Raw genomic sequence first — 14,062 nt, forward strand, 5'->3', positions numbered from 1 at the left:
CCTGAGAGATAAATTGTGTTGGTACAATTGGTGGAGTCGGGTACGAAACTGTCCTTTCGCTTTTCCTGAGAGGGACAGTTCACAGCTTAAACGAACCCGCTAAATCAAGACCAAAAACCCGAAAGAAAGGGGGATCTATCGGGGAGTTTAATATGTCCGGAAATAAAGAAAGCGACGGAGGATGGAAGACATTTGTGTGGAATTCAGAGAAGAAGGAGTTTCTAGGACGAACAGGCAGCAGTTGGTGTAAGTAGACGGAACTAACTCGACGATATACTCTTCATTAATCAGATAAAAGTCAGCATGTGAAGCTGACACAGTGGAAATACTCTCACTGGATATTTCTCCTTTTCTTTTTTCCATCCTTCTGAATTCCTGCCTGTAGGTTACAGACAGCACCTGTTAGATCTCGGTGTCTCTGACATGCTGCGTCGTGACTTGGTTTTTCAATGGAGGAGGCTGTGTGTTCAAATCAGAATTAACTCATCTGCTTGAAAGGGAAAATGTCTATCTCTCCAACTTAGACTTATATATACATGTTACTGGTCGAATGTAGTACAAAAAAAGGCTTATTATAATAATTAAAATAATAATTAACTCGCTCTATAGTCTACATTAATGCTCCTCCACAGTTGGCGCGACTGTTATGTGCTGCACATTTTTACATTTTAATTAGCCTATTAGTGTTATGGTTTAAACAATGCAATAGGAAATCATAACCTAAGGCGTAGCCCATTTCATTAATAAACGTCCTTTATGAAAAGGTCATCCTGAAGGACAGAGTGTGGTGGGCCAGGACTTTCCACTGGTACACCAAATGGTGGAAGTAGAGTTTTTGTTTCCGCCTCTATTCTGTGTTTAAGCCTTGTGGAAAAACAAGAGAACATTTTATTCCTCTCACTAATTACCTTGAATGGCTAATCCCTCTCTCCTGTGAATGGGTACAGACCCGGGTTTGCTCTACAAACCCAAGATTAATGTATCTAATCGTTTTACCACTGTTTTCAATACTTTAAGACGGGGGAATGCTCTCCTAATACGGTCAGCAGTGGGTGTTGGTTTGATTGGATAACTGGACACCATTATACAGGACCAATTAAGCTCAGTAAAGCGTTTTACACATTAGAAACGGCGTGTTTTTTCTTCCTCCTGTGTGCCGGGTTGGGCCAGCAGACACAACATGGTGCTGGGAGCAGATCACGACTCACATGTCTCAAGAGCCGCCCTCTCTCTCTCTCTCTCTCTCTCTTTCTACAGTCTTTTTCCCCCCGAAAGAGACGAGACATTTGGTGCCAGTTTTGCAGTGCTCATTCCTGAAAAGATTAACGAAAGCACAAATTGACTGTTCTTTCATGGAAAATTGTCCGACTGGAAAATCACAGACATGTCGCCATCATAGCTAGTTGTACCAGTAGCGAGTTTTCAGCGAACTTGCTCGTAACCTACTTTTAGATCCTCATTTATTTATTTTTTTACATCAAAACGTGTTAATAGTGTATTAATGTGGACAGTTATGTGGTTGTACTGTTATTAAGTATCTATTCGGTCGACTGGCTTCCTGTTGCTCTTCGTCGTGAGGTAGAGTGATGTCGCACTAACTAAAAGAGAGCAACAGGTCTGTCTGTGCCCTTGAGTTTCAGAAACCATCTTTCTCTCTCTCTCTCTCTATCGCTCAGCACAAGCTATATCAAAACGTTCATTTATAAAACAGGGCGGTGTTTGAACTGAACTATGTATCTAGTCGTTGGAAATACAGGAAATGTTGGGTTTCAGTTTCAGTGTCTCTCTGTGTTCGTTTTCGGCGTTCAAGGCTGAAAAAGTACCGCAGAGCTGGTTGACGAGGCTTCAATAAAAACGTCAGAAGTGGAGAGACATCAGTGAGGTGTGAACGTGGTGACGGCCCCCTTCACAACATGCTGCAGCAGTGTGGTGGGGGAGGTGCTCTCTCTCCATTCAAACTCTGCCTTTCACCAGCAGCAGGCCGCACTCTGTGCTATTTACATTTCTGGGCAACACTTGTTGAGTTCTGGCATGTCTCTGGCTACAGAATTAGGGCCGTGTACTTAAATCACCCTCCTGCACTCACACAACATTAATGCCCATTCCTTCCTCTGTATTCGTTACAATTGGTTAATTAGTCACTCTTTTTAAAGAGGCCCTCACAGGTCCTGTTTGGCTTTAAAACAGATAAGACGAAATGTTAACACTTGAGTGAAAAGTCACAGGGCAACTAAAGGAAACAGTGGTTTCGCACTCTGACGTTCCTACAGCCATGAGAAAAAAAAATGCAAATCTTTCTTGCAAATTTCACCCGCCAGCATGGCAGGTTGTGGTTGCAACATTTCTATTTCTTGGATGCCTTCTTAGGAAATCACCACAGGATTGTAATCCTTCACATCTCATCAAGTGTACAGTTACAGTTTCCCCCTCAACAGGTGTATCACACAGATGTGACATGGCAACTCATTCAACAATAGCTTGCTTGTTAACAAGACTGTTTACAGCGTGTAGAGTGTATAGATTACATTTTTAGTCAGATGTATTATTATTACGATGTCTGTGTTTGTGCTCATGTCTTGTTGCTGTGGGACCACATGTATGCACAGTGATGACTGAAATGCTTGCATCAGCCTCTAAGTGTAAAATAAGGGGAAGTTGGTGCTCTTGGAACAGACTGTAGTGTTTAAAATGTAGAAACTCACAGTATCAGGGTAACACAAGGCACAGGGATGGGCAGACTTCTCAGTGTATAGTCTGTTGCAGGAGATAAGGCTTTAGGGTTGAACCTGTTGTCAACCCACCCAACTGGTTTCACCGTGGTCGATTTTAGATGTACAACTGACAGTGGGAAGACATTTTGGGAAGGTGCCACAACGACAAATACTTCAGGAACAGGCACACTGATGATGAAAATGAGCTGGCTGCGTACCAGTGTTCAGTAACCCAAAAATAAGAAACAATATGTTGCCAGAAGATGGCTGTTACGGTTCGACTTTGATATAAAGAGAATCCAGCATCTTGTGCCTCGATGAGACAAACATTGAAGGGGTCTAAGAAGCCGGGGATAGAAGAATAGAGTTTAGGTCTTTTTCTATGCTTTCAAGACTTTGTGCTCTTAACATTTGATTTCCTTTAAAAGTAACAAAAATGATGCAGATTTAAGCCCCTCTCATCAATTAACAAAAAATGTTTGTAGACGAAATATTCTGAGTTCTGCCAGAGGTGCTTTAATAGAGGCCTTCTTTAGCTGCTAGGAGCATAATATAAGTAGGGACTATAACCTCATTCAAGCCTCAATGATGTTTCTGGAGAAACTTGAATCTCAATCCCCACACATTTGAATATCAGAGTTGTAGTCAAGGTTCACTTTTGTATAGCTATATCCAAACAGGAACAACTGGAAATCTACTTCTAGGTTTTGGTTTGATCTCTTTGTTGCTTTACTTGACTGAAAAGAGGCAAACGAGAAATGCAAAGTGCAAGTTTCTGTCCACAAATCACCATGAATAAAGGCAAAGAAAGACAAAGTGAGACCTTGTTGTTCAGCTGAGAGAGCACAGTGTTTTCACGGAGAACCTGTTGAAATTGTCCACTTGGCGGGGGAAGGGTCTGCGTGAGAGGAGACTGCTGCGCTGATAGGAACCACCAGTGACTCATGCTGTTGAACAGGAACCGCGGTCCCCCTACTGCTGCCTAATTGGATTCATTTGTAAATTATTTTTTTGGGGGGGGGGGGGACTCATGATTGAACTGAAATTGCTCCCATGATGAGAAAACAAAAAGATCGAGTGGAAGTCGTGTTATGGATGATCCATTGAATGAATTTCCAAATGTTTTTCTTGGCTCATTAATTTTTTTTCTGTCATTAGATGCTAACAATTTAGTGATACATGCTGACCATTTTTTTAAGCTATAATTATCAGATCATTTTTCCAAGACAATCATGCTCTTACCTTATTCATCAAAACATGTCCCAAAAAGAACTTTTTGTTTTTTTGTGTGTCTGGTCGTTGAAGAAGGACTCTTTTTTTTTCAGCTGTTAGATACAATGATATTTCAATTGTTTTTAAAACAATTATTAAATGTCAATATGAATTTCCCTCTCTGACAGCCTGGGCAAAAGTGTAATAACACTCTGATATATCATAAAGCTGAGGAAAGCTGTATATTCTCTCAACATCTGAGAAGATAATCTAAAAGATTTTTTTTCATGAATGACTGAACATTTTAATCATCAAACTACTGGTTGATTAATGCATTCATCTTTGAGTTTCTTGTGCCAGTTGTGTTTATTTGACATGATTAATGATCTTAATGCACCATCTCCCCTACAGTTAAAATCCTCGCTTTCTACGTGATATTCTACGGATGCTTGGCTGGAATTTTCGTTGGGACCATTCAGGCTCTGCTGCTCACAATAAGTAACTACAAGCCCACCTATCAGGACAGAGTCGCCCCCCCAGGTATTTCAATCCAACTTCTTCATTTGTACTGTTTCTAATGAAATACTGTAATGAAGCTGTAATTAGCTCTGAAGTCTTAAGTGACAGCAGTTTTGTTTTAAATTGACAATGTGTCTGTCTGTGGTTTTTGTACTTAAAGCTGACTCTCTTGGGGTGTGCCTTTATGCAGCTTCTCTGTCAGAAGTCTTTCTGACCTTAGAAAGGTTCAGCCATTTTGTCCTTCACTCCTCTGAGCCAGTCAATGTTTCCCCCCTGAGGCTACGTGGGGACTGTAGCCTACATACACTCCACTCATTATGATTGAAATGTGCGCTGGGAATGTGTAACAGCTGACATGTTTACATACAAATGCATGTATGAATGTATGGCAGCCTCAGGTTGTAGGAAAAGAAAGATTTGTCCCAGCTCAGAGGCCTCTAAGCTAGTTCTCTTGGGGAAAAAATTCTAATCTATAATCTTTTGAAAACATCAAACAGTGCCACAGTCACACTGTGAGCGTTTCACAAATTTCCTACAAAGCTCCGAGACAGTGCAGATTTGAAATGCCGGGCCTCGACTTGTTGTGCCAGTACTTGTTTGCACAGCACATGCTCTTCTAGCCTTGGCGGTATTTTTAGCAGCCATTGTAAACGACCGGCTTCATGTACACGGGATAGTTTTTACTGCCTGTTTGTCTGACAGACGTCCACGACTGTGTACAATCAAAGAGTACGTCTGGCAAGAGGAAGAAGTGCGCCGCGCTTTGAGCTTAAGTGAGTTTCCAGTAGTGTCAAGATAAAGGAAGCAGGCAGCAGTTGCCTGTTTTTTTTTTTTTTTTTTTCAGAGCTCGAGCCCGCCTCTCACTCTGGGGCTAAAAGTTTCCATTGTGAAAGAGACACACGTGAGAGTGCATGGGTGGGGGCAGGGGATTGGTTAACTTTCACAAGCCACCACTGAAATTCAAATGACTACATGTTAGTCCTCTGTCCTTGTTACACAAATGCCTCGAGTGTTGCTCATAAGTACAGCAAGGATTAAACAGATCCCACAGTGAGGCCAAGGAATGGTTAATAAAATGTCATGTTTCCGTTTCACTCCTCTTACCCATCTCACTCTCTCTTCATGCCACGCCTCACTGAGGCCTTGTGCACAAGGTCTGTGGAAAATTACTGCTATAAAGAGCTGACAGAGACCATCAGAGGAAATCCCCAAGACCCTACATTGTGTGTAGCCCTAAGATAATAGAGCAGAGACAGAGAATGGCTCACATGATCTACAGAGCAGCTTCTGTCACACATTCCTCTTCACAACTACAGAGCAGATTTATACTTTTTTCTTTCTAAGCCTGTCTTAAATCAATGTTTTCTCCTTTATGTTGTTATTCTTAAAAAAATCTATTTTGTGTGTTTTAGGTCTATCACACACCCCTCGCTCTGACAAATCTGAAATTCGTTACACTAAGTCTGATGAGAAGTCCTATGCGAAGTATGTCAGCAGCTTGACCGAATTCCTTAAGCCATATGATGTAGAACTTCAGTTGGAGCAGCTGAAATTTGAAAACTGTGGAGGCAAGTATACGCCAATCATGCTCAGTCATACTCTCTGATGGGTATCAACTGTTGCCATAAAAAATACATCTTGTTTTAATCACTGAATTTTACAGCTGTGGATCTCCTCATCATTTTATGTTCATACCAGTAAGAAATGTGTTGCTCTGTGTGTATTTATTGTTCCAGTCATATACAGTGTAAGGGTCTAACGTCTGTCTTTTGTACCGCTTGCAGACAGTCCTCAGTCATACAAGGATCGTGGACCTTTGGAAGGCAAACCAGAAGTGAGAAATGCGTGCCGCTTCAACCGCAATCTGCTGGGCAGCTGCTCAGGAGACAGCGATCCCACATACGGCTTCAAAGATGGGAAGCCTTGTATCATCGTCAAGCTCAACAGGATCGTCAACTTCAGACCAAAGGTAGTTTTACCGCACATTTACAACACTGTAGCTTGTTATGGTAGTGCTCACACTGATAAAGGCACACTTATCACACTGTAAATCATAGCTATTAAACCAGTGGAGCTTCAATATTCAAGAAAAAGGATACAGCGGTAATAGAAAGACAATATGTGAAAGATTTCCAAAGATTTGATTTAAACCAGGAATGTAATATCTTGCCCCTTGTGACGATCATTGTGAAGCAAACTGCAATCTACATTTCTCAAATCTGATCATAAATCTGTCAGGATCATTGAAGGAGCTCTTTGTTTGATTAACCCGTTATAAAAATGGAGACACAGCCTCGTAATAATAAGCAGCACAAATACACTCGATACAGAGCTCCTACCGACAACTTCAACCAGCCTCATCACACAGCCATAAACCAGGCATCACAAACATAGAATACAATGAACATGAACAACAAGAAGTCTGTGTGGAATTGTCATTTTAAAACCACAGTTTATTAACATGATCACTTTTTAAAGGAGCGCTGTTATCAATCAGTGTACAGGTGTTGCCAGCACAACAGAAAAGAAAAGGATAAGATGTTAGTCTGGTCATTTTCAGTAACCGGTTGTGAACAACAAGTTGACATTTTTTAAAACAGTTGAGTTGTAAAAAGTGAGCTTGCCAGGTGTCTGTAGTCTGCTCCTGATGTCTGTTGGAGGCTTGCAGCTCCAGGCTAAATTTGCATAACACAAACGGTTCTCCATACAGACTGTACGCTGTACTAGTTTGGTTACTTACAAGGGAGTACTTTGAAGTAGCAGCAAAAGTGATCATTCACTGTTTTAAAGCAATGCCCCAATATGTGTTCGTCATCAGCTGGTATCTTGCCCATTCATGTTTAGCAAAAAAGAAGCAGTGTATTTACAAATAATTCAAACCTGTAAGCTGGCTCACATCCAACTACAACAAGGGCCTCAAAGATGTCCTAATGTCATGAAAATATGACAACTCCAGACCAATTCTGACCTCTCTTCCATCCATTATTGATTCTAATGGACACCAAAACCTGGAATCTGGTCCTGCACTGCCAGTCACTATGAAACCTCACAAACAAAATAAATCAAGATGTTGATCGTCATTATCTCTCCGTCTCTTTTCAGGCTCCTTCTAGCAATCAGTCACTTCCGGAGTCTCTGCAGGGAAAACTTCTGCCCAATCTGATCCCCATCCACTGCAAAAATAAGGTAAGTTTGGCTTGACAGCAACAAACCATGATGTATTATTCAAGAATGTTACACTGGTGGATGTTCTGTGGTATTAATGCGATTAAAAAGGGAAGATTTTAATCTGATTTCATCTTTGGTTTTTACAGAGAGAGGAGGACGAAGGCAAGATTGGCGAGATCAAGTACTTTGGCATGGGTGAAGGCTTCCCTCTCCAGTACTACCCGTACTATGGCAAAGCGCTCCACCCTCAGTACCTGCAGCCTCTGGTGGCCATCCAGTTCACCAACCTCACCCTGGACCAGGAGCTCCGTATTGAGTGCAAAGTTTACGGAGCAAACATAGATTACAGCGAGAAAGACCGCTACCAAGGACGATTTGACGTTAAGTTCACTATCAGCTCGTGACCTCAGCCTTGATGCGCATTACTCTTCATTTTGAAACAAATCAAATGTAGAGAGAAATAAGAGTTCAGATAAACACCACTAGTCTTTGAACATTCATAATATACAGGACCTACACTTAATCTGTGTGCTTTACACTAGCTTTTCTGTGTGTTTGTCGAGGGTTAGAATGTAAAAAAAACAAGAGTAGCAATAGCAAATATTTATTCTACTGTACATGAAAATATTCCTTGAGCCATGGGGTGTGTTCATCTATTACTGTAAAACCGCAATTCCACTACTGACGTGTAGCGAGCTGTGTTTCTGTCCCCAGTGTTTCATCCTAATGTGCTCTCTATATATTTTTGGAGTGTCCAGTGCTGTAGTCTAGTTCTGTTGTAACCTCTCCTGTCTTATGTCAGCTTTAGTGGTCCAAGGTGTGTGTGCTCCGTGTCTGTGTGCAGGTGTGTGTTAGTTTATGTGAGTGTGTGGAGTGTGTGTTAATGTGCTACGACTAACTGAAATACTAGCATGGTACTCTGAACCTTTAAGGCCTATGTCTGAGTAAATGACTGCGCTCCATAAACTCTTTTAGTTTTTTTCCTGTGTGTTTCTTTTTTTCCCGAGTTGTGGAAGGATACATTTGTTCACCTTTTCTTTGTTGTTCACCATAGCTGTAGGATATGGTTTGATGACATTTCTGTTTGATACATCTGTTCATTCTTAATTCCTAGTGTAGAGCTTTGTGGGTCCAGCCTAGACGACTGTCACCTCCATGGAAACAGTGGCAACTCAGTGCTTTGAAATCTGTTTTTGCTGGAGACATCACATAATGTGATGCTACTTACTATTGAATGTTTTAGCCATTTTCATGGTGGAAGAATTTTATATTTATGCAGTTGTACATTTTTTTTTTCAAAGTTTAATGTTATGAATCCAATACCAAAGTCGCTGGTCAAAAAGAGTTAAAGAATATTATCAGAGGCAATGCAGTATCCCGTGTAATAAGATGTTTAGTTGGTGTGAAAAATACTTAATTCAATGTTGAAGATCAAAACACTTGTCAGGAGTCTGCTCTTGTCACTTTATTTAATCTGCATAAGGCTGAAACAATAAACAGACAAATGAGACAACTGTGAAGTCTTTGAGTAACGTGTTTTCTCCTTTGCATTCACCCGTCCAGAATCTTGAAGAAATACTGCACCTGTGGGAAGAAAAATCTGTTTAAATGCCTGCTAATTTAAATCAATGTCCTCTCTGATATCAGAATAATGGCATTGTTAAAGTTCAAAGTGTAAATTCTCCCCTGCACAAGCCCATTATTAGCCACTGTGTCCCAGTCTTGGGAAAATGGCAGCTCAGTCAGTCACAGGCTAATGTTTAACAAGGAGGCATTTGTCCAGCAAACAGATCAGGAGTTTTCCTGAACAATGACGCTCGATGGGTCAGACCCACTCCCTGGTAAAACAATGGTTTTGTTTCAAATTCCTCTGCCCTTCTTGTTCTCCTGAAAACCCAGTGTGAGCTAAGGTTTGCCGCGGCCCACAGAGCGGAGTCATGAGACTCGACTAAAGACCAGCTTCACAGAGTCGGGGGTTTTGTTCTTGGCTGAGTATAAGGTAGTTATTTATGCATGGAGAGGAAGACAATGAGGAAACCTATTTGTAAGATCAGAGGAGCTACACAGATGAATTAATGTGGGTGTGTTGTACGCTACATGGAGAGAACAGTGTGTCAGTGACAAACACCACCCACCTCCAGAACACTGTCTTCAGGGAGGTCTGTACAGTGGACTGCGTTCTTCACTTTATCTTTGCCATACAGAGCTCGCAGAGTGTTAGGACGGAGGTGTCGTGAAATTTCCTGTAGATTAAAAAAAAAAATCACAAGAGTCAAGTCAGCATTAGAGGAAAAAAAACATGAAACATTTTCTTTCCTAAAGTCAGGTTCCTATGTGAAACTGAACATCCTGCTCTAAGTGATTACACAGCAGCTGGACATGTGACCCTGTGAGGGATGTGACTGACACTCAGCAGCCCTTGTTGGTCACTGAATTGGTCAAAAAGAACGCAACTTTAACATTGCTTAATATTTAAAATGTCCGATTAAAGAAATATTAACCACAGCACAGGCTCTTAATACAGCAACAGCACTGATAGAGTTACTACAGCATGTATAGTGTAACTCAGCTCAGTGCAGCTCTTAAATTAGTAAAATACTATTTTAGAGAAATGTACTTAAAGCTTGTAAAGTGCTTTTTAAGTCTTCTGACTATTCAAAGCGCTTTTACACTGCAGGTCACACCTACACACTCACACCACATTCACACCCTGATGTCAGAGGCTGCTATATAAAGTGCCCATCAGTTTTAATTAATCACTTAAACACATTCTCGAGCGATTTGGGGTTCTGTGTCACATGAGCATGAGACTGCAGGAACTGGGGATCGAACCCTGACTCTGGTTGAGAGACCACCGACTCTACCACAGAGACACAGCTGCCGTTTTAAAATAACATATATGATACGGTACCATGTTGCTTTGTAGCTTGCTTCTTTTATTTGAGTATATTACTCTTAGTAATCATGAAGTGCATGAGAATAGAATTTATATTTTAGAATAGTTTATTTCACTTTATGTTTTGTGATCATTTATGGAAGACCTAAGCAGACAGGCATCAGTACATAATTCAATGAATGAACCTGTGATCAATTCATTTCTCAACATACCTTGTTTTAGGTTAACACCCCTGGTTTTCCTGTTATAACAAGTTGATTTCTGAAATGAACTTGTAACCACAGGAAACCAGCGACGATACCCCGTGATAACGAAAAATAAATCAGGAACTCAAGAGTACAACCGAAATATTCAAAATTATTGCAGGGAAACAGAACAACATAAAATGTATGGATGAATATCTGCTTAGGTCATCAACAATTATTTGGAGAAACAATTATATTTGCATTACTTACGTTTGATGATTTCTTTTTTTTTTTACTAATAAAGGCAAATTATACTTCCTTTGCTAAGACTGCACAGTAATGATGCTTTTATACAAATCCAAATCCTAACCTATTTAGAAAACTTTCACTCAAATGTTTAATACATATGATAGTTTGATCTGTATATAAGGACATTTTACCACAGACAGATTAAAAAACAACAACACCCTAAAACAGTGAATATGAAGTTAAATAAGTTTGTGTACCTGAACTACAATCTATTCTTTAATCTACCAAACTATAAGGCTCAAAACTATTTAAAATCCTAACTCATGTGAACCTTATTTTTCTTATTTTCTGTCAACGAGCCGTAATCAAAAAAATCATTTATGGAGAATTTAGGAAAAAGTAACGGCTCAAAGGAAAAAGTAAAAATGTGTGCCATCTTCTCAGCACTGTAGACAACATATGAATCATAGAGACACTAAGTTCTCCTTTTCTTGCCTTTTTTTCCCAGGAAGTCCTTTTATCATGAGTGTCTATCTATTTTCTTTCTACATCAGACACTCCCAAGGTCACACACGGGCTTTCTCGCCCTTCAGTGCTCGGTACCTCCAGGAAATGCAACCCTCCCACAGGGTCGGCCACCGGGGGAGGGGCAGATTGTCAGAAATTACCTCACCATGACTACCGCTAACTTGAAAAGATAGCACACACTACAGGACATGAAGTACTGAAGTCATATTTTGGGCAGTTGGGGGGATTTTGTAAACACTTTCTAAGGTATTTTTTTAAACTTTATTTAGGTTTAGAGACAACAACTGATCACTGAACCTGAAACCTGTCTGCATATTTTTGTCAAACATTTACCATGTTACAAATACAATCACATAAAAGCTCCTGAGGTTTGTTTGGTGTCACATTTTCTGTCTAACAGCAGGAAAACATTTTCTATGACAACTTCTTTATCCTCCAGTGGTTTATGAGAGTGTAACACAAAAGGCAGGAACAAGTTTTCAAGGTCGTCAACCAGCCTAACCTTATCCTCCAACACGTTCATTGTCTGTTGAAACAAACAGCTTATAGAAACAAGTCTCCTAGTTCAAATGATTGCAGTGTTGCAATGTTCAATCGGTCATGAAAGAAAAACAGTTGTTGCAATGTTCAAGGATGCTGGAAATTATATTTTGAAGATGAACTTAGCGAAGGGCGGCTATGTAAGGAGAATTCATTTAGACTAGTTTCACTTGTAAGCCAAATGGAATGAATATTTATCACAGGTTTTGTTAACTGACTTTCTTGAATTATTATTATGTTTTAATCCAAAATGGTTATACTTTGAAAAAGACTGACATACAGTGCCTCTTCACTACAAATATATAAAAAATACTTCCAGATAATATAAATAGATAGATAATAATGCAGAAGTACTAGTTGAGTAAGAGCCACATTTTGGGGAATTTATAGTAAAGCTTCATAACAATGCTGCCTTCAAACTGAGATTTTCTTTCCAAAAAACAAAGAGGTCTCTGGGAGATTGTTTTTGCAGGAAACTTAAATTATTTGTAATTAGAGAACTGATAAAGAGAGCTGATATTCTTATCAGTTTAATTATGGTGTTTCATTTCCTGCAATATGTAACTTGAGCGCAAGCTTGTTTATCCCTATTGGCTGTTTTATCACTTCAGTAACATTACTTGGACATCCATGTTGATGCCACCTAGCAGCACTGTTGTCAAGACTTTGCAGAATGCAGAATAAATACATATTTGGGAGTTTTTCATCAATCAGAAATTGTATCAAAAGCTTTTTTTTTAACATCAAATTTAGTATACTTAAAAGTTATGATTGGTATTTAAAACAGCTTGTGGGGGCACGCTGGTGGCGCAGTGGTTAGGGCGTGCGCCCCATGCACTGAGACTGTCATCTCAAGCAGGCGGCCTGGGTTCACATTCCGCCTGTGGCCCCCTTCCCGCATGTCGTTCCCCACTCTCTCTCCCTGGTTTCTGACTCTGTCCACTGTCCTATCTCCATTAAAGGCACAAAAGCCCAAAAATAAATCTTAAAACAGCTTGTGCAGTTTCCCCTTCTCCAGCATGTACATGTACACTAAATATAATTTGTATGTTGGTATGTGGTTAGAGCAACATTAGCTTGTCTTCTGATATCATACAGACCGGAGGGATTTGAGCTTTGGAAATAAAGGTTTTTGCTATAAAATGATAACAAAATGTTCTCCACAGTAAAATAACTCGCTCCAGTGTCTCCTTCACTACAGAACATTTGGATGATCGGCGGTGCATGAAGGACCAGACGTGAGACTTTTTGATTTCTGGATGGTCAGGATTGCCAGCAGGTCGCTCTGCCCCGGCCGTTACAGTCCACAGAAGCCAAACATTCATTACACGAACATCAGTCCAGCTCGCTGTGGGACTCATTAAAATCAAATTAAACTCTGACAGCAGGTCACTCAGGAGGAACTAATGCAGTTACAGAGAGCAAAGAATTCTTTTATCATCAGTAAGTTAATCTTTCTGTAGTTTGCTTTCTCTACCAATGTTGGCGTCAGTCCCATGACGAACGAGACAAATAAACAATCCGCTGCTCTCTGCTCATGGCGATTTCACTCTAGAAAACAACATACTGACTATGATAACGTCACAACTTAGCGGCCATTTTAGGACTCCTGCTGTGCTCTTTCTTCATGACTGTTCTGATTGACTGATTCGGAGTGGTGTCTGCCATCCGGCCTTGTGCTGCACTATGACCTCAAAGTAAAGAAGAGGACAGTAGACAGTTTAGCAGAATTTAAACTATAAAATGGAGATAAAGTTATATGTCTGCTGTGTAACACTCAGGCAAAAAGAAAATACTGGCGTATCGACCAGAGCAATAGAGTAATCACATTTAGCAAAGGCATGTCGACATTCACCTGTAAGGAGGACAGAAGGCTGGTATTGTTAGCAATGCAGTGTTTCCCCTACCATTATACCATGCTTTTTGGTTCTCTCCTACCTGAAACTGGATTCTGGTGCACTAGGAAGTGAATGTAGACCCCCATTTTCAAGCGGACCAGAGTTTGGTTTTTGGTTCGCACCAGAGTTTGTTTGAGCATTCACACATTACTAACT

The 14,062-nt window shown here is 40.4% G+C and overlaps 2 protein-coding genes across 2 annotated transcripts in view; one reads left to right on the plus strand and one right to left on the minus strand.

Moving 5' to 3' along the window:
• Positions 1–9,130, plus strand: atp1b1a (ATPase Na+/K+ transporting subunit beta 1a). Its single transcript, XM_065956113.1, has 6 exons — positions 1–246; positions 4,335–4,463; positions 5,855–6,014; positions 6,231–6,411; positions 7,545–7,628; positions 7,757–9,130. Exons 1-6 carry the CDS (start codon positions 153–155, stop codon positions 8,012–8,014), a joined length of 906 nt encoding a protein of 301 aa, XP_065812185.1. The 5' UTR covers positions 1–152; the 3' UTR covers positions 8,015–9,130.
• nme7 (NME/NM23 family member 7) overlaps positions 9,061–14,062 on the minus strand; it is a 25,593-nt gene continuing 20,591 nt past the window's right edge. The window contains exons 11-12 of the mRNA XM_020631255.3: positions 9,746–9,853; positions 9,061–9,194 (exon numbers count right to left, since the gene is read on the minus strand). Coding sequence (XP_020486911.2) covers positions 9,162–9,194; positions 9,746–9,853 — 141 coding nt within the window. The 3' untranslated portion in view covers positions 9,061–9,161. The remainder of the gene's footprint in view (positions 9,195–9,745; positions 9,854–14,062) is intronic.

This window comes from Labrus bergylta, chromosome 6 (genome assembly GCF_963930695.1).
Source record: "Labrus bergylta chromosome 6, fLabBer1.1, whole genome shotgun sequence".
Classification (NCBI taxonomy): Eukaryota; Metazoa; Chordata; class Actinopteri; order Labriformes; family Labridae; genus Labrus; species Labrus bergylta.